At 44.3% G+C, this 21,187-nt stretch overlaps 1 protein-coding gene across 2 annotated transcripts in view; it reads right to left on the bottom strand.

Moving 5' to 3' along the window:
* Positions 1–21,187, bottom strand: part of XRCC2 (homolog of X-ray repair cross complementing 2 (XRCC2)) — a 70,898-nt gene that overhangs the window by 24,146 nt on the left and 25,565 nt on the right. The window contains exons 7-8 of one of the 2 annotated variants that reach the window (XR_016173364.1): positions 20,086–20,824; positions 18,554–19,831 (exon numbers count right to left, since the gene is read on the bottom strand). Coding sequence is in view for 1 of the 2 variants with exons in the window: in XM_089154824.1 (XP_089010950.1) it covers positions 20,731–20,824 (94 nt within the window). In the remaining variant the exon portion in view is untranslated. Of the gene's footprint in view, positions 1–18,553; positions 19,832–20,085; positions 20,825–21,187 lie in introns of those variants that run through there. The other variant, XM_089154824.1, reaches the window with a different exon arrangement.

The following is a 21,187-nucleotide window of genomic DNA, read 5'->3' as shown; positions in this document are numbered from 1 at the left end:
TTCATTTAATTCTAGTAGTGCTTTTGTTTGCCAAAATACTGTGTATTGATTCTAATTTGTGGCATGCTAGACTAGGACATATTGGCTTAGATAGGATGAACAGGTTGGCAAGAGAAGGTCTCTTAGGCCAAGGTTCACTATCTGATTTGCCAACCTGTGAGTCATGTCTAGCAGGAAAAGCAACTAGAAAACCATTTAAAAAGGCTTTGTGAGCCTCTCTTCCTTTAGAACTTATCCATTCAAATGTGTGTGGACCCATGAATGCGCATACTAGAAAAGGACAGGCTTATTTCATCACATTCATAGATGACTATACACGGTATGGTCACATTTATCTAATTTCTCATAAGTCAGAAGCTTTGGAATGTTTTAAGAAATTCATGAGCTTAGTTGAGAATCAGTTAGATAAAAAGATTAAAACTCTTAAAACGGATAGAGGTAGAGTGTATCTCTCCGATATGTTCAAAGGGTTATGTGATGAAAAGGGGATATCTAGACAACTTACTATTCCAGGGACTCCACAGCAAAATGGGGTTGCTGAGAGGAGGAATAGAACCTTGCTAGACATGGTGAGATCCATGATGGCGCAGGCAAATCTACCCATCTCTTATTGGGGAGATGCTTTGCTGATTGCGGCCTATATCCTCAACAGAGTTCCAACCAAATCGGTTCCTTCCACACCATATGAGTTGTGGACCGGAAGGAAGCCAGATTTGAGTTACTTGCGCGCATGGGGATGTGCAGCATATGTTCACTCTACTTCTCACCAATATGGAAAGCTTGGACCCAGAGGAAGAAAGTGTATCTTTGTGAGATATTCTGAACCCTCAAAGGGCCATGTCTTCATTGGACTAGATGAGAATGAGAGAAGAACGGAACTTGAGTCTCGGGATGCAACATTCTTGGAGAATGATTTTCCATCTCTTTCAGGAGTTAACAAAGAATCATCGGAATTCTTTGAGATACAAGATAGTGGTCTTGTCACTCAGGGGATTCAGATTCTGGATAATGAACCTTGGGTTCATCCGGAGAGATCCTAGTGGGAGTGGGAGTGCAGATGTGATAGCTACCTTAGACGGTGAGCGATTTGACATGCACTTGCGCCGTAGTGGGCACGGGCTAGTTCCTCGTCGACGTTTCGACATAGAGGATGAAGCCTACATGGTAACTCTGAAGAGATCGAATGTGAGATGACTTGATCGATGAGCATGAACCAAAGAGCGTGCGGGAAGCTCTTGCGGGGGTCAAGCTCAAATGAATGGTTGAAAGCAATAAAGGAAGAGTTAGAGTCGATGAAAGTTAATCATGTTTGGGACTTGGTTGACTTGCCGCCAGGACGAAAGGCAATTGGGAACAAGTGGGTTCTCAAGATCAAAAGAAAGGCGGATGGATCTATTGAGAGATTCAAGGCTCGTTTAATGGCTAAGGGCTACACCCAAAGAGGGCGTTGATTATGAGGAAACTTTTTCCCCAGTGGTTAGGTTTGCCTCAATTCGCCTCATACTAGCCATTGTTGCTCAGTTGGACTTGGAGCTTTATTAGATGGATGTAAAAACTGCTTTTCTCAATGGAGAACTTGAGGAAGAGATCTATATGGATCAACCTCAAGGTTTTGAAGCAAATGGACTTGAGTGCAAAGTGTGCAAGCTTAAGAAGTCCATATATGGCTTAAAGCAAGCATCTAGACAGAGTGGAATGTGCGCTTCCACCAAGCTATGATGGAAAATGGTTTTTCCATGCTTGAGGAAGACCACCGTGTTTACACCAAGAGATCTGATAATAATTATGTCATTCTGACACTGTACGTAGATGACATACTTATGGCTAGCAATAGCAAGGAGCTATTGGAAACCATTAAGAAATGGTTGTCCTCCGTATTTGATATGAAGGACATGGGTGAAGCAAGCTACGTGCTTGGTGTCAAGATTGTCAGAAATAGGCAAAAGAGATTACTGGGTTTATCTCAAGAGACCTATATTGACAATGTCTTGACGAGATACCAGATGCACAACTGCAAACCAATTGATACTCCAGTGGAGAAGGGTTTGCATTTGAGCCTTGATATGGGTCCTAAGACTTCAGAGGAGAAAACCAAGATGGAAAGAGTTCCATATTCCAATGCAGTGGGTAGCCTTATGTACGCTATGATGTGTACTAGGCCGGATATTTGTTATGCGAGTGGGTTTGGTCGGTCGGTACCAATCAAACCCGGCATAGAGCAACTTGAAAGCGATCGAAAGAGGATATTGAGATATCTCGGAGGAACGAGTAACTACATGTTGTGTTACCAAGGATCGGATTTGCGGTTAGTTGGCTATAGTGATGCCAACTGGGCTGGAGACATCGATGAGCGCAAATCAACCTTTGGATATGCTTTCTTGCTGAATGGCGGGGCCATTTCGTGGTGTAGCAAGAAGCCGAGCTTGTATATCCCTCTCGAACCATGGAAGCAGTAGTATGTGGCATGCTCAGCTGCGGTTCAAGAGGTTGTTTGGTTGAGGAGATTCCTTCGACATCTTGGGATTGTGATGACATCCAAAGAGGTTGCCCTTGTCTACTGTGATAGTACGGCAGCTCTTAGCTATGTCAAGGACCCCAAGTATCATGGGAAGACCAAACATATACAGTTGAGATATCACTTTGTTAGAGACATTACATCAAGGAAGAAAGTTGTACTTAAGCACATATCTACTAGTCAGATGGTAGCTAACCCTCTTAACAAACCTATAGCCAAGGATGTTTTTATTTCTCATGTAAAATCCTTGGGCTTGCGTAGATTGTGACTTATTTTTGTACTGAGACTTTCTTATTAATGAGTAATATGATTCATTCCAGCATTTATTCTTATTCACTTTCTGTGTGATTGTGTTTCTTCTAGCATAAAACAAGATATGTCAATAGGCAAGAGAATGGCTCACTCACACGAGCATTCGCCTCCGGCGCCTTGGAGGCGAGCGAGAGATGAGACGGATTGTGAATGACTTTGTGTAGGTCAATTCATAATCATGATGTCGCCTTGATTTGGAATCAAGATGAGTTTCTCTATTGTGAAGAGAATCGACATGAATGTTCCCACTATTCATGTTGCCTATAAGAGCCAGGTGCGAGTACTTTATGTGGCGCTAGGGTGGCGACAATAAAGAAACTCGGGTTAGGCGCAAGAGGTTGCGACTAGACTAAGACCCGTATGGTGTTGAGATGGACATACATTCTATTGTATATAGAATGCTCCACCATAGCACATATATCATACTATGTGTGCTTAGCGATCATTGGAAATGAGAGGATGGATCCTTGCTCCTCTCATTGTGTGAGTCCTGGACCTTATGGTCCATTAGTGTTCTTAGTGACTTTCGACGACATCATGAAATGAAGGGTTGATGTGGCTACTTTGGGGTGTTACCTATGGTCATGATTGATTTGACCTAAAGGGGCACTACCGGGAAAGGAGTCAATCCTAAGTGTAGTGATGGTATGGGGCGAAAAGGAAAGGTTTGATTCAACCGCACCCTAAAAAGTGTTTGTTGGCGCCAACTTGTATGTGTTACGGTAGTGAACATTTTAAGGACAAGAAGGTGATCTCTCGGAGGGATCGAGATACCTTTAGTCCGGTGAGTTTGAATAAACCTAGGACACCTGTGTTATACTAATGCTTATTTGATTTGTTTTTATGAGTGATGTGCCATTCGGCCTTCCCGGGAAGGTTTCTAGTTTGGGGATCACGCGTGCGGGGTATATCACCGGTCGCACAACCCATTTTGCCGATATGATTGTGGATATTAGTGTACGGGACACGGGTGGTCTATGTATCTGGGATACATAGTGAAGAGATCAATATATATATTATATATATATATATATGTATATCTAGGATATACATGTGTGTCTGGGACACAAGAGGGCTATGTATCTGGGATACATAGCAAAGAGATTGAATGTGTATATCCGGGATATACAAGTGTGTCTAGGGACACATTGAAAGATTAACACTTGCCCTTGTGCAAGTGGGAGCTGTTGGAATTTATTAATATGATTAATAAATTAAATGCCCAAGGGCAATATTGGAAACTCACTATTAGGGCGGTTACAAAATAGGGTTATATATTTTGGTAACCACCGCATTAGTGAGTAAGTGTGTGATTCATTCGCACGAGATTTATCTCTGAGAAACGGCGGCTCCATCTCTCTCTCCCTCTCTCTTAGAATCGCAAGCTTGGAAATTTTTTCCTTTCCTCGTTATTGATCTTCATTCCATTAATCCAAGGCATTTGGGTTGTGGATATCATTCCCTTTCCTAGTGATTGTGGAATCACCCCGGTAGAGCTTTGGTGGTGGAAAGAGAACGTGGATCCAGATCTAGACTTCCGCTGCGAATACTTCATAAAAGGGAAAGCGAATCCAGGTAAGGAATCTTTTCCCCGTCAATTAAACAATATTGATATATGGAGTATTACCAACAGTATTAGAAGTGATACATATAAGAAACATCATCTAATGATATCTTATTATCAATTTCATACTTTCAGTCTCATGAACATTTTACTTACTTATTGCTTGGATTATGTGCTTAATTTCAGCTATAAAGCAATAAACCTTTCTCTTCCTCCTACAGAATTTGAGATTCCCAGCTTGTTCAATTGCAGCTAAGACACATATAGCATCCTCCACAACATTCATGATACAATCATGTTGGGTTGAAGATCCTAATGTTCGCCCCAACTTCAGCCAAATTATCCGCATGCTCAATGCATTCCTTTTCACCATCACACCTCCCTTGCCTGAACCAGATACCACCAAGGAGGCAGCAACAAGTTGTGATAATGCAATCAGCGAGTCATCTGCACGTGCAAGACGGAAGTTCTCTTTTCTTCGCCAACTTTTTGTTTCAGTTTCACTCTCAAACAGGGTGGGGAAAAATTGATCAGATCTAGAAACAACATGGAAGCTTAAGCAAGTCTAATACTTCTTTTTGGGAAAAAATTGCTCACATCTAGTGCCTTAATTTGTTTTCTTTGGCTTTAACCATTCTCAGACTATTTGGTTCTCTAATCCTCAATGCAAGAGCTTCCTTGAATGGACTTCTCAGCCTGTTGGTTAGTATAGTTATGATTGCAGCTATTTCTGTGTAAATCCCAGTTATTTTGGAAAACAAAGATGGCTTCACGTATAATTAATTATGAAACTTATTCGTATCTCTCTCATACCACAGTGATAAATAATTTTCAAAATTATAATTCTAATATGACTAGTTAAAGAAATGGTTTAGTAATCAATTAGCTTGGGAAGTAGAAGAGGTATGACATAAATAATAACCCTTTCTTGTATCATGCAGTCCATATTCCCTCGCCAACTATATGGACATGGAGACTAAAATAACATTATGGAAGCCTACCCATTGCTTGAATTATGTATTTTGGTCATTTCTATTTAATTCTGTACCTATCGATACGTATCTGCGAAACGATACGATACAAAGCGAAACGTCTCTTAAAATCACCCAACCGATACACTACCGATACGCAATACTTTAAACCTTGGGTCTAATCACTCTAATCCCTCAAGGATTGGCTACCTCTGTTGGGATCTTGGGCAAGGGAGTACGGTCATCATCAATCAACCTTGGCTGGGGTTTACAATCTCACCACAACCATTGGCACGAGTGATAGCGCATGTCAAGGATTCTAACCCAATCCAAGGTCCTACGTAACATACTACATGTGGTCCAGATACCTCCCCTATACACCAACCAACTCAGTTCAGTATCCTTCTCCACTTATGAATAAGAGTCATCACGAACTGATTACCTTTGTTGGACTCCATTCCCTAACCCTATGGTCATCCACATATTGTTGGGGTGGATGCTCTCATGTCTCCTCACGACTCCCAAGTCGCCTATTAGGAGCCCATGAGCCCAACCCTAACATATGCAACCCTATCATTGCATAATCAATAATGGACCATTGAATCTTCTCACGGACTGGCTACCACTATTGGATAAAATATAGTCACGTCATTATTATCTGATGCGTCCAAAATCTGCTCAGCCCTTGGATCTCCACGTGATGTCCTGCAAAACGAAAGCGTCAGATGTGGCCCGACCGCTGGGGTCGGGAGTCCACCTCCGAAGGCTAAGTCGATTGATGAACTTAATCACAAACGGCTCTGCTAGAAGCGCGAGCTAAGGAATGAAGAAGCGGGAAAGGTGATCTAGATAGCGGATCGGCGATAGTTTAGGTCTATCAGTATGTATCTGAACCTGAGTCTCAGATAGTATTCTTTTCGATCCCCTCACCTTGTATGGTAGTGAGGTTTATATAGAGTGTACCTTCGAATCTCCTTCGTTGGATGCACTTGAGCCTTCTTCGGGTAGTCGTTGGATCTTATCAGTGAGATCCGTTGAGCAATAGACTTCTACTAGTTTGGGCTAGTAGAGGACTCCTGAGATAACCTTTAGGTTATCTGATGTTTATCCCTTCGATAATGATTATCCGCAGCCGTCAATTCGAGTCTGCCATCATTAGGGTGATTACCCTAATCCATAAGTAGGATTAGGGCACGCTTGCAGCCAAATAAGCTTTCTTCTTCAGCAAGCCATCTTCTGGATCCGGTTTGCTCGGGAGCGAATCGGTTCTTTCCGTCTCGACCGGGGTCGAGGGTCGGACCAGGTATGAACCCGGTCTGATCATAATCCCTCCGTATCACGAGCCCCCCAGACCAAGCGTTCGGTCGATCCCGAGGGCTTGGTTTTTAACTGGGTTCGTCGTCGAATGATAATCTCTGCGTGCTTCATTAAATGTCATATCACATTTAATGCGGTGGTCACTTTTCCTCGAGCGTTGTGAGTGTAAGGCCACATATCTCCTTGCGATTGATCTATCGTGGCTCACGTCATCCAAGCGACGGTTTCCGAACGCCTATTTCGGATTCGTGAGTTCAAACTTTCAAAACGTCTTTCAATCTTGATCGCTGATTTTGAATCAATCTCGATCGTTCAGATTCCCGAACACTCGTGCGGGAGTTTTAAAAGCGGTTCGTTGTCTTCGTAGGTTTCATTCTTCCTGTCGGGAATTTGAACCTTTGTTGTCCGCCTTCGCGCCTTCCTGCTCTCAAGCTTCCGTCTCCTTGAATCGGTAAGTTTACTTGGTCTTTTTCTTTTTGTAGTTTACTTGAAACGAGTAATGGCGGACGATAGGGCTTCTTTAGTACCCGGTGTTGGTAATAGCGGTGATGCTTTTGCTTCTCCTGCTCCCGAACGATCGGATAGTGATAACAAAACCCTAAGCGTCCTCTGCGCGCGAGTTCGCTGAAGTTTCTCAAAAAGGTTTTGAAAGAAAAACCGAAACTTCTCTGTCCTTCTCGAGTCTGGATCTTCCAAGATTGTCGAGTCTTCTAGGCAGCCTCAAACCTCCGGGTCCAATGGTGGACCTGGCTCTGTTCCCTCCATTTACAATGAGGAAACCCTTCTTTCAGCTGTCCAAGATTTTGATCTTCCTTCCTCATATCAGGTTAGGGCTCCCCACCCCGATGAGAGGGTTGATTCATCCCTTTCGGGTGAATTTTCTCTATATATAGATGCCTTTGGAAAGCGGGGTTCGCTTTCCCTTTTTTAATCCTTTGTTCTCCGTGATTCTGAATCATTGGAACATTTGTCCCGGAATGCTCCTCCCCAATAGGCGGCGTCTCATCGTCGGCTTCTTGGGTTTGTGTTTTGAGCTTGGCATTACGCCATCTCTTTCTCTCTTTGTACATTTTCATGTTCTTTCTATCTCCCATCCTCCCGGATGGGTTTTTTGTCCAAACGCAATAAGGCTGAACTTGATTGGAGGGGCAGCATCCTTGTCAAAGGAACTTGCCCTTCTAACCACAAAAGATGGCGCGAACGATACTTTTTCGTCGAGCGCCTCCATCAGATCTTAACTTCCCAACCACCCGGAGGAGGTGTACTTCTTCTTCCGAGAGTAACCGAGGCCTTCCCTTATCCCGGAGAAGACGAGGCGGCCATCGGGAAGATCAAATCCATTCCGTGGTATCAAGAGATACATGGATTTGAAGTGGAGTATAACTCCATCCTTGATCTTGGGGGCTTGGCTCATTGTGAGCTTCTAACCATCATCCTTTAATTTGATTGAAGTGATATGTTTTGAATTCGACTCTTGTCCTTCTTCTTTGCGGTGCCTCCAAGAATGAACCACGAAAGCCTGCGGGTGAAGGCCGCTAGGGCCGTTGTGACAGCCGAGCAACGATCGCCCGAGTCTTGACCGTAGATCAAGAGGCTTCTCTTCCCTCTCCCGACCCCTCTTATAGGGGTATCGGGGAATATCGGGCTGTAGGCGATGCTTCGGGTAAAGGGAAGAAACCGATGGTGGAGAGGTCTAATGTCTCTTCCTCCGCCCGGACCAAGAGGAGGCATGACACAATTGATGCTCCCTCCAACAAAAAATCCAAAGCTTCAACGGATGGTGAGGAGGTCTTCACCCCCGGTGGACCCCGAAGGCGACCGACGGGGTTACTCGGGATCCCGAGAAAGGCTGCGAGAATGGAGCTCCCTCGGTCTTGCTCCTTCGATCGCCGGGAGTTTGAAGCCCTGGATGACACCTCCCTTGTTAGTCAATCTACAAGGTACCGGTCTTCTTGCTTAGTTATTTTCTCATAATTCCTTATGACTTCTTCGATATTTTCCGCCTTCCCGGGAATCTTTGTGTTGAGCTTTTATCAACACATGGAAGCATTGAGCCGGGTTGGTCGCACCAGCTCCTTGCTTTGCAAACTTGTGAAGAGAATTTGGCGAAAGCCAATTCCGAAATAGACCAGTGACTGCAGCTGCCGTGGAGGCTGCGAAAAAAGCATGAGGAAGAAGTGATCTCCCTCAAGGAGGCCCTCGAAGCGTCGAAGATTCGTGCCGCTGCTGCCGAGCGCGAGGCCGGAAGCAAAAAGCAGCTGCCACGTTGTTTGGTGACAGGCTTGAAATCAAATGTAGGGAGCTCGAAGAACATCGAAGTTGGCGATCCCTAGCAAGCCCGAGCATATAAAGCGAGCTTCGGAAGGAGTGCATTCGGAAATACCCGAACAGCGTACCTTTCTCCGAGCTGCTAGGTCTCTACAACCTTCAAGCTTATCGCATGGGGCGAACGACGTTTGGGAGCGAATCCTTGGATCGATCCACTACCTTCGACTCTTGCTCCTTTTCGTGAGGTGTGCCACAAAGAGGTCTTCGGGAAAGTTGGTATGGATCTCCCGGACTGGGCTCGGGAAGAAGATGATCCTTTTCCAGTGACCCTCAATATGAGGCATACACTGATGACGAGCCGGCACTTCCGGAGGAGAAATCACAAGCCGAGTCTCAAGTTGCTGCTTTGTAGAGGACTCGGCCGATGCCATTCTTGAGGAAGGCTCTTCTCATGATCTCGAGAAAAGTCCTCCCGACCCGGGGTCCCTCGGGCAACAATGAAGAAAAGGCTTAGGGAGTTATCTTTTTGTACAGATTTACCCTCTATTTAATGAATAGACATTTCTTTCTCATGTTGGCCTTTATATTTCCCCGTCTCCTGCCGAAATCTTGCCTTGAATATCAAAGTATTAATGATAAAACTTATCACTTAACTTTTCATTCCTCGCCGAATAATAATCTTGTAGAAATATTGTGAAGATGCGTTTCGGGAAGATGCATTAATCTTCCCCACTACTTCATTTATTGCAAAGTCCGCACGTTTCCCTTCTGCGAAGTTCAAACGTTTTCTGCCTTTGTATACCATTCACTTGTTTCCAATGAATCGGAAATACATCCATTATTTTAATGGCGGTGCGACGATTGGAGGTATCTCTGCATCAGGTGCTCGCTTCCACATGTTTCCATGTGGCATCCCTCCGACCGTTGATCTTGCTTTCTGCGGATTTCGAAGCGTCATTTCGATCTAGGTCGTCGGTTGTCCTTAGCCTTCAACCGTCGTCTTAATACCTGAGGCTATTTAAAGCCTTCGTGGGTACTCTCCATCTATCCTGACTTCTGCAAGTTAGATTTGCTAAAGTGCTAAAGCGACCTTTCGTCCTTCGGCCTGCTTCCGTATTCCTCGTACTCCAACAACAGCTCTATCAACTTCTGAACAAGTGAGTTTTTTGATTACTCATCTCTTTCCCCACTTCCCCCCCGAGTAAACCGCACGGTAGTTATACTTGGGGTTTAGTTTGTTGTTTTGTCTACCCCCTTGTTGCTTTGTTTACGTCGATACGGCTTGTTTTTTTTTTTTGCATAGTGGCTCCCAAGATCAACCCAAACTTTATCGAGCAAAATCTTGCAAGAAAATCGTTCCGTCGGTGGTGGTTGGGGCCGGTGCGGTGGTTTCAGCTAGTGAATCCTCCAAGCGTAAGGCGGCTGCTGCCGGTGAATCTTCAAGTCGATTCCCGCAGTTTCTGTTGATGCCGTCCCTGCGCCTCCTTTGCCCGAAGTGATCGCTCGTCTTTCCCGGGAAGATCTTGATCACTCCGTTGCCGATGGTGCTGCCGGCGCTCTCTGGCTGGTGAGCTTTGTTGGTGCACCCCCGAAGGAGACTCTTCGGGCATCCAAGGCAACTATGTTGGCGTCGATGAAGGTGTGGTCCCAGCGGTGCTGCTCCTATTTCTAACTCTAGTGCTTGTTTGGCATCCTCCTCCTCTCCTTCCGAGTTGGAGGATTTTGCCACTAGGAAGCGCCGTCGGGTGACAAGTGATGCAGCTCATCCTTCTCTTGGTGTAGCTCATCCTTCTCATCCTTCGCTTTGAATTAGTGTCAAACGAGTTTGACGAGCGTTGGAATGGTGTCTTGCTGCTCGAATGACTTACGAGAGCGCAGTTCTTTCCAAACTTCCGGATGAAGTCTTTACGAAGTCACTTTGGTGATGTAAGTCTTTCTTCATTATCCTCCGATTCTGAAAAATTACTTTTCTGCTCCTTGCTAACTCGGAAGTTGTTTGCGGGAGTCTTCTTTGGTAACTTCCACAACCAAGTGGAAGCGGTTTCTAGGCTCGATGGATTGAGCAATGAAGTTTCTAGGCTTCGGGAAATCTCGAAGCTAAAGATGTTGAGATTGCTCGCCTTCGGAATCTAGCTTGGGAGGTGGCGGGGAGAAAAAAATTCGATGATTGGTCGTCTTCGGTCGGACTTGGATGATGCCGGGAGAGAAGATCCGGCGATTGGAGCGAACAGTTGGAAAGTCGGGAGCCAAAGGATCGAAACGTTACCCGAAAGGCAAGCTGTCGTTCCTTTGCCCGAATCCCTTCCAACGATGTTCGCAGAGCTGCGTCTTCAAGTATTTACACGAGTAAGCCTTTTGTTGATATGCTTTGAATGCTTATAACTTGCGGCGCGTACCGGGATGGTGAGAACGAAGTATGGGAATCAATATTAAGGAAGGATCCTCATTTTGATACGACTCCCTACGGTCTTGTTTGCCATCCTGAAGTATTTACCGACACGGGTATTCCTCCTCCCGATTGGACCAAGGATAAGATTGATCCTCCACCTTCCGATCCGGATATTATGCAATATCTGGAAGATTCTCCTGTTTATTCTCCCCTGGAAGAAGTCAATTATGACGAGCTTGTATTGAATGCGAGTTTGGTCGAGGACCATACTTCTCCTGGACAAGGTTTGGACAAAGAGTATGAAATTGCGGAGGATTTTATGCATACCGAAATATTTTTGTAATCCTCATTTCTTCTCTTCTTTTCCTTGAATCCCCACCAATGGTTGACTCATATGTTTGTTCTAGCAAAGTCGCGTCGATCTTGTATAACTTCTTAACAGTCACCTATGATGACTTTCTTTTTTGATCGAAGATTGTATCCAGCTCTTGTAATTGTTTTGATACTGGCCTCTTTGGATCTTTTGAAGAAATAAGAAATTACTTTATCTTGAACTTTGCTAGCCACTTGAATCGCCGTTGCATTAGGTCTTAGTTGTTTGAAACAATGCCTTTACTTAAGGATTTCTGGAGAAATACAATAAGTGCGAGAAGGAACTCACTCGGGTTTTAAACCGATGCCTTTACTTAAGGATTTCCGGAGAAATACAATAAGTCCGAGAAGGAACTCACTCGGGTTTTAAACCGATGCCTTTACTTAAGGATTTCCGGAGAAATACAATAAGTCTGAGAAGGAACTCACTCGGGTTTTAAACCGATGCCTTTACTTAAGGATAATTCAAAAATTCAATAAGTCTCGAAGGAACTCACTCGGGTTTCAAACCGACGCCTTGCAAAAGGAACTCACTCGGATTTTCATCCGATGCCTCGACTTAAGAAAGTTCGAAAAATTTCCATAAGTGTTGAAGGACCCACACGAATTTTCATCCGATGCCTTATAGTGACCCACACGAATTTTCATCCGATGCCTTATAGTTGGATCTTGTTCTTGAATGTGGTGTATGATGCCCCCCAATCAAAAGATAGTTTGTTGAAAGCCAAAAATTGCATTGATTGAGTTGAAAATGATTACATCGCGAACAAAATTGAAATCATCCTCAAGGATAAAACTTTTTGAGATGCCTAGCATTCCACGAACGATCCAACTCTTTACGGGTATTGATGTTCTTCAGCCTGTAAGCTCTGAACCGACCGGTTTCACAACCATATAAGGTCCTTCCCAGGAAGGGTCCAATTTTCTTTGGTGACGCGGGTCGGAAGCTAGGGTGTTTCTCAACACCAAATCTCCGGCTAAGTACCGACGATTCTTCACTCGAGTATTATAATGAGACGCTATCCTTCTTTGATAATGTTGAGTTCGTGCTATTGCCTTTGCCCGAACTTCGTCCAACAAATCAAGACTATCAAGCGATCCTTGTTCATTTGCTTTTTCCTCGAACTCACGATCCCGTAACGTCCCCGCCATTATCTCCACTTTGGTGCCAATGCTTCGGATCCATATGCCAACCTTGAATGGAGTTTCTCCTGTGGGTGTTCGAACCGTAGTTCTATAAGCCCACAGTACATTATGAAGTTCTTCGACCCAAGAAGCTTTGTCGGCTTCGAGTCTTCTCTTTATTCCTTCCGGTAGTGTTCGGTTAGTAACCTCTACCTGTCCATTGCTTTGGGGGTATGCCACTGAGGACATACGATGCTCGATCATATATGTTCCACAGAATTGCTCAAATTGTGGACGATCGAACTGCGAGTACCATGGTCGGTGACAATAATCTTTGGAATCCCAAAGCGATATATGATTGATTCAAGCACAAATTTCTCCACTTTTTCTCTCGGTAATTGCCGCCGGTGCAGCTTTCTACCCATTTTGTGAAGTAATCAATTGCTACTATCGGATATTCCCGTCCTCTGATGCCTTGGTGAATTTGCCCATGATATCAATTCCCCACATTGCAAAGGGAATGGGATTTAGAATTGAAGTCATAGTTTCCGCCGGGCGCTTCGATACTGTAGCATGAATTTGACAGTTACCACATCGACGAACGTACTCCATAGCAGCCTCTTGGACCTTAGGCCAATATAACCCAAGTCTTAGAATTTTGTGGGCCAGGGCTCGGCCACCCATGTGAGCTCCACAAATTCCTTCATGAACCTCGGCCAAAGCTGATTTTGCTCCTTCGGGGCCTATACATCTCATAAGGGGTCCAGCATAAGATCTTTTGTATAGTCTCCCATTCGAATGACAAATCTAGCTGATCGAATCTTGATCAACCTTGCCTCTCTTGGATCCTCGGGTAATTTGTCATCCCTTAGATACTCGATTATTGGATCCATCCGAGCAACGTTACGCTTCAATATAAGAAATTTCTTTCTCATGATAACTTGGAAAAGTTATCTCTTCAATGTAGACCGAAGGGTCTAGATTCTTTTCCTTGGCATTGGCTAGTCGGGATAGCTCATCCGCCCTTGAATTTTCATTCCTCGAAATCCGAGATATCTTCAAATTCGAAATTGGTTTTGAAATGCCTGCACTATCTCTTGATATTTCTGCAAGCGTGGTTCTTTAATGCCATACTCCCCCTGGACTTGGTTGACTATAAGTTGAGAGTCACTATAAATAGTAACATCTGCAATAGATAATGCTTTTGACAACCGAAGTCCTGCTATCGAGCCTCATATTGCGCTTCGTTATTACTTGCATCAAATGCGAATCTCAAAGCATATCGAATAATAAATCCTGCTGGACTTTTTAATAGAATTCCAGCTCCTGCTCCATCTTTATTACTCGAACCATCCACATATACCTCCCAAGTGGTTGGTATAATGGGATCCTCAATGGTGGGTTCCCATTGGTGCGGTAGTTTCTACTACAAAGTCGGCTAATGCTCGAGCCTTGATTGCAGTTACGGGCTTAAAGCTCACTTGGAACTCGCCGAGCTCAACCGACCAGGACACCATCCTTCCGGACAAATCAGGTTTGTTAAGAACTTTACTAAGAGGAAAAGTTGTAAATACCTCAATTGGATGAGCTCGAAAATATGGCCTTAGCTTCTGGCGGCCATCATGAGAGCCAAAGCACGGCTTCTCAATCTGCGAATATCTCGTCTCCGCATCTAGCAACACGTGGCTTACATAGTAAATCGGCCACTTTGTTTTTATCTTTTCCCGAACAAGTCTTGCACCGACCGCCGAAAGGGACGTCGCTAGATATAGCTGTAATATTTCCCCTTCTTCTCGTCCGGACGGGATCGGTGGTTGTCCAAGTGCTTCTTTTAATTCCTCGAAAGCTTTACGGCACTCTTCGAGTCCACTTTGCTTCCTTACCGCCCTTCGTCTCTTTAAGTGCCTTGAAGAAAGGCAAACATTTTTCTCCGGACTTGGAGATAAATCGATTTTAAAGCAACAACTCTCCCTGTCAAACACCTTGTACATCCCGAACGGTTTTGGGAGCCTCCATATCAATCGAGCTTGTATTTTGGCGGGATTAGCCTCAATTCCCCTCTGTGATACCATGAAGCCCAAAAATTTGCCCGAGGAGACTCCAAAGGCACATTTTTCTGGGTTTAGCTTCATTTGATGTTTCCGTAGAACTGAGAAAACCTCAGTCAAATCTGCAATATGATTTGCTTTTGTAAAGCTTTTCACTAGCATGTCATCAACATAAGCTTCAACATTCTTTCCTATCGGCTCTTTGAAAATCTTGTTGACGGCCCTCCGATATGTTGCTCTGCATTCTTCAGGCCAAAAGGCATGACCTTGTAATAATAGCTCTCACGATCGTCATGAAAGCCGTATACTTCTCATCCTCCTTATTCATAAGGATCCGATTATACCCCGAGTAGGCATCCATGAAACTTAAAGTTTCATATCCTGCGATCGCATCTATCAAGAGGTCAATCCGAGGCAACGGGTAGCAATCTTTTGGGCAAGCTTTGTTTAGATCTGTGTAGTCTGTACACATCCTCCACTTCCCATTCGCCTTTTTTACCATTACCACGTTGGCCAACCAAGTTGGGCACTCAATTGGTTCTATGAAACCAGAATTCTTAAGTTTTTCAACTTCGCTTCGAACGGCTTCATACTTTTCAATGGAGAAATTTCTTCTTTTACGTATCCTTGGTTTCGCCTTAGGGTCTATCCAGAGTTTGTGCTCTGCAATGGCCCGATCGATTCCGGGCATGTCCTCAGCAGACCATGCGAATACATCTTTATTCTGTTGAAGAAATAACTTCAACTCATCTTTAAACTCTTCCAGCTGTTCAGACCCGATATAAGTAATCTTTTTCTCATCCTCGGTACACAGCTGGATTTGCTCCAGCTTCTCCACTGGTTCGGGTCTTTGCATCTCTGTCTCTTCCCGATCATCTCGAACTTCTATGGGGAGGGCAGTTACCTTCCTCGGGCCCTCCTTGTCTTTTAAATAGGCAACATAACACTGCCGAGAGATCTTCCGATCGAGAGGAGACTTGACCAATTCCCATATCAGTCGGGAATTTTATCTTCAGGTGTTTTGTTGAAACAATAGCACCTATCTTGGATAAAGATGGTCGCCCGAGGATCATATTATAGGTTGGTAGTTCCCGAACCACCAAAAAATTGATTCGGACAGTTGTTTCCTTAGGAAAACTTCCAATGGATAAATCCAACTGGACCGATCCTTCCGCCACTGCAGATGACCCTGCAAAGCCATATAGATGTGTGGATGAAGGTTTCATCAAGTCCCGATCCACCTTCAATTTTTGATACACTTCGTAGGAAATTAGGTCAGTCATGCAGACCCTGTATCAATCAAAACTCTATGCACTTCCCGCCGTGCAATCTCTACCTTGATGACTATAGCATCATCATGAGGTAAACAAACATCTCTTTCGTCTTCCTCGCTAAAGGTGATAGAATCTTCACCATTCAGCTTCTTCCGCTTCTGCGTCTCTCCGGTTCCAACAAATTTGGATTTTGTTTTCAGAATCCGGAGTGATTCGGGCTCTGGTCCCCCGAAGATGGTAAGGATCGGTGACCGAGTAGCTTCAATCACCTCCTTGCCTTTCTTAGACTTCGGGGCCTCCCTTGATCGTTCCGAACTAACCGAACGATCCCTTTTCGGAGCAGCCGCACGTGGCTCACGTGGCTCCTCCCTTCTCCTGCTAACAAAACTGGACAGATGTCCCTGAGATATCAATCTCTCAATATCTGCCTTCAGATGACGACAGTCATTAGTATAATGACCATAGTCCTTGTGGAATCGGCAATACTTTTCCCGATCCTGCTGCTCTCCGGTTTCAAAAGAATTTTAGGCGGCCACTTTAAAATATTTTTTCTTTTGAGGATATTCAAAATATCAGCCCGAGGAGCATTCAATGGAGTGAACTCACTTTTACCGGGGGACCTTTGGCGCCAAGGTTGGGATTTTCCAACCCGATTGCGAACATTTTTCTTTGGCTTCTACTTCTGCTCAGGAGCCTTTTGTTCCCTTATTGGAGACTTTATTATCTCCTTGGCGCGCATCTAGAATCTCCATGACTTCTTCAGCCTGCTTCGGCATCTCTCGTACCAACTCAGCATAAGTCGCAGGCATATCCTATAGTAATAACTCCGGGAGTTTCCGATTAGTGAGTCCCGTGAATAGAGCGATTCTGCTACTTGTTCATCCAAATTTTCTATCTCCATCGTCACTTTGTTGAATCTTTTCGTAAACTCTCCGATTGATTCGCTCTTTCCTTGTTTGACAAGAACAAGGTTTCTTCCGTTTTCTTGACCTGTATCCCACTCTGGAATCCCCCTATGAATTGGCGCGCCAATTCATTCAAAGTTTACGATCCTTCCGGAGGGGAGGTTAGAAAACCACTTTTGTGCTTTGCTCCAGTTAGAGATGAACCAAAAACCACGCATAAAATTTCATCGAATTACACGAAACGCCATGGTCCGTTGGTAATAGCCGATGTGAGCTGTTGGATCTCCGGAGCCATCGAATGTTGAGAAGGTAGGCGGACGGAAGTTATGGGGAAACCGATATCCCGCAATTGGCTCGAGCAAGGGAGTCTTCCGAATGACCGAGTAAATATCCTCGGTTATTCTTCCCTTAGCCAACCGCCCTAATTTCTCATTGATGTTGGCCAATTCTTGACCAATCTGGGTCGGGTGATCTTCAGCAATATGATCACGACCTCGATTAACACGATCATCCCGTGCTACTCGATCATCACGAACAGCCCATCCTTCCCGAGCATTCCTCTCGTCGCGAACTCGCTCGATCATCACGAACGGTTCTTCGACGGTGGGTGAGTGAGTTCTTACCCCCGTATCCAACCTTGTGTTTGAATCGGTTGTACTCTCTTGCGGTCTCTGTCGAACCGATCGTCTCGCCTCGGTTGATCATCGATCCTCCGAAGTCCTCGGTCTCCTTCACGGAAATTCCGATCAATATTCCTGTCTTCAGCTAGTCTTTGGTCACGTGGCAATGCACGTCTCCCTGAATCCCGCTGATCAGGCTCTTGTGGTAAAACCACTCGTTTGGTGAGCATGCGGAGTGCTTGGCTCACCTCCAAGAGTTGAATCTTTACCCGATCCAATTGATCTTGGATTGTATCGGGAGGAGGATTACGTCCTCCCCGGCCACCATCCACCTCGATAGGATTTTGGCTTTCCTGGGAATATCCGGATTATTCACTCCGGGGATCCGAACACCGGAATTGCGTTGTGCGGCGGCTCGCTGCTGCTGATCTAGTCACCATGGCTTTTCAAGTCGTTCCCACAGACGGCGCCAATTGATGCGTCCAAAATCTGCTCAGCCCTTGGATCTCCACGTGATGTCTTGCAAAACGAAAGCGTCAGATGTGGCCCGACCGGCGGGGTCGGGAGTCCACCTCCGAAGGCTAAGTCGGTTGATGAACTTAATCACAAACGGCTCTGCTAGAAGCGCGAGCTAAGGAATGAAGAATCGGGAAAGGTGATCTAGATAGCAGATCGGCGATAGTTTAGGTCTATCGGTATGTATCCGAACTCGAGTCTCGAGATAGTATTCTTTTCGATCCCCTCACCTTGTATGGTAGTGAGGTTTATATAGAGTGTACCTTCGAATCTCCTTCGTTGGATGCACTTGAGCCTTCTTCGGGTAGTCGTTGGATCTTATCAGTGAGATCCGTTGAGCAATAGACTTCTACTAGTTTGGGTTAGTAGAGGACTCCTGAGATAACCTTTAGGTTATCGTGATGTTTATCCCTTCGATAATGATTATCCGCAGCCGTCAATTCGAGTCTGCCATCATTAGGGTGATTACCCTAATCCATAAGTAGGATTAGGGCACGCTTGCAGCCGAATAAGCTTTCTTCTTCAGCAAGCCATCTTCTGGATCCGGTTTGCTCGGGAGCGAATCGGTTCTTTCCGTCTCGACCGGGGTCGAGGGTCGGACTAGGTGTGAACCCGGTCTGATCATAATCCCTCCGTATCATTATCACAGGTCATTTGGCTTCAATATCCCTGCAGAAAGGGTAATAGTATGTGAGCGTACCTAACCATGCAATCTAGACCTCCTAGGTATGTAAACCAGCAACCATGATAGTGTTAGGGGCATCAGAGAACAATGTCCCATACCACAGTCCCTGAAATCCCAAGCTAGGAATACCCAGCAAGGATAATCCTTAATCATAGTTGCACCAAACACATCATTCCACATCAAGTAATAAATTAAATACATCAAACAATATCCATAACATGTCATTATCAAATAAGCATATTTAGCTACTATTACAGCAGGTTATAAGGCTACATATATGTTCATAGTGATAGGCAAATCATCATAACATCATGTCAATCATGCATGCAATTGTAACCTTACCTATCTAAATGGAAAAACTACTGAGAAACGTATTAAACCTCATGAGTAACCTCTCTAGCAAACCTCAGAGATCACCTAGATTAGGGTTAAGAAGTTATATTAAGGTCTGAGATCCAAACCGAGCAAAAACAACACTGACATAATCATTGTGACCCAAACGGTTGGTTAAGGCGGTTGGGTCAATCGACCGCCCTGATCAACTGCCCCCTCTCTCGGGTAGAATTCAAGTCCAAAATTCAAACTTCTGATCACTCATCCTCGATCTAATTTTTGGGTGATTCAAATTCGAATTTCGTCCTTGGGACTCTAAAGAATAGACCTGATCACTGATTACAAAAGAGGAAGATCTAAAATCCACTTCATCTTATTCGACAAAATCAGCCCTTGATCCGGATATAAGAATCCATCCTCGGGTGTGATCCAGTTGAGATCATTAAGGGGAAGGATTTAAATCATTCAAACTCAACACTACAGAATTCAAAGGAGAAAACTACTCTCTAACAATAGAAAATTCAAAGGAAACTAGAGAGTAATGAACTAACCTCCAAAAAATTGAAAAGTCAAAGCGAGATCCAAGCTTTCTCCACGAATCGAGTATTCTTCTCCATCTAGCACGTGCACACAGTCTTTAGTCAGTCTTCAACAGCCACCCCAATTAAAAAATACGAAATTAGGTCGTGATGGGTCTTATATAGGGAGCTAGGGGCAAAACAAGGTTTTAATCATGCAGTCTGACTGACCAGTTGCTTGTGGCAGTTGGTTAGGTTAACCAATCGCCCCCTAGTACGTACTTGGGTGTTTTGCTCTCCCGGTTAATCCCTAACACCAATTTAACTTAAACCCACACATGAAGGGCTCTTACCTCAATCTCAGACATCTTCAAACTCGACTTGTCTCCCGTTAGAAATCCACCTGCCCAGCCCATTAGGGTTTCCACTGGCTTGCCTTTGGGTTCCCAGTAAGGCAGGTTCTTCACCAGTTGCATCCAGATCCGTGTGCTTAGGGTCTAGATCATGGGCTTCAATCCGAATGGCCCACAGCTTCTTCCAGGTAGAACTTCGAGTACTCAGACTTTCGGGTTAGTAATACAAGGATTATTACAAGTTGGCCTTGGGGTCCATGTGGCAAAATTGTAAGGAGGGCATCCCATCTAGGCAGGAGTCTTTTCCCCCTCCCTTTGGGGATCCTTAGGGACTGCTTCATCTGTATCTTGGTTCTTCTATAATATAAAACTCACTTATCGCAAATGGAGAAAGGGGTCTCTCTTAAATGCATTAAAAACCATAAAATATATTGATCAATCATAGATGATAAGCTGTGGTTTTGATTAGTAAAATGGGCATTCATCAACAACAAATACAAGGTGAAACCATCACCAACAGCGAAAAACAATTTCTGATAAACATGATAAGTGAAGATGACAACCAATCAGGTATTCAGACCCATCACACTAAGAAAATGACTGTATAAAACACACTTGACAACTAACCAGTGATAGATCAAATACCTGCCACACTAAGGGCATAAAATCACGATAAGAATACTTCTGTGGACCCATACTAGATGTTCTTAAATCTGAGGTATCTTGGGAAGACCATTTCCTGGAAGTCATGTTGCAGAATGTTTAAGCCCATTATTCAAACTAGAGAACTAGATTACATATTCAAATAAGGCAGTCACAGGTAATGGTTTACCCATCTGCAAAAATAATTGGAAGCATTCCTTTCCAAAGCATAAAGAATTTTATAAATTTCAGAAGTCTCAAGCAATTCATAAAAAATGTTAAGGAGAGTGAAAAATGCTTGTAGTACTTACAATCTCCCATGGATGAATAGTCTACTGTAACCTGGAAATACCTCAGGGGATATTCTTTTGACCTTTTCTAGGAAGAAATTACAAGAAAGTACATTACAAGAGAAATCAAACATGAATGATGTGATTACAAATTTAAGATTTTCAGAACA

Source organism: Hakea prostrata, chromosome 5, assembly GCF_041222555.1.
Source record: "Hakea prostrata isolate BN-2017 chromosome 5, UWA_Hpros_2, whole genome shotgun sequence".
Taxonomy (NCBI): domain Eukaryota; kingdom Viridiplantae; phylum Streptophyta; class Magnoliopsida; order Proteales; family Proteaceae; genus Hakea; species Hakea prostrata.
The sequence above is the reverse complement of the archived record's forward strand: the minus strand, read 5'-3'. Positions and strand labels throughout refer to the sequence as shown.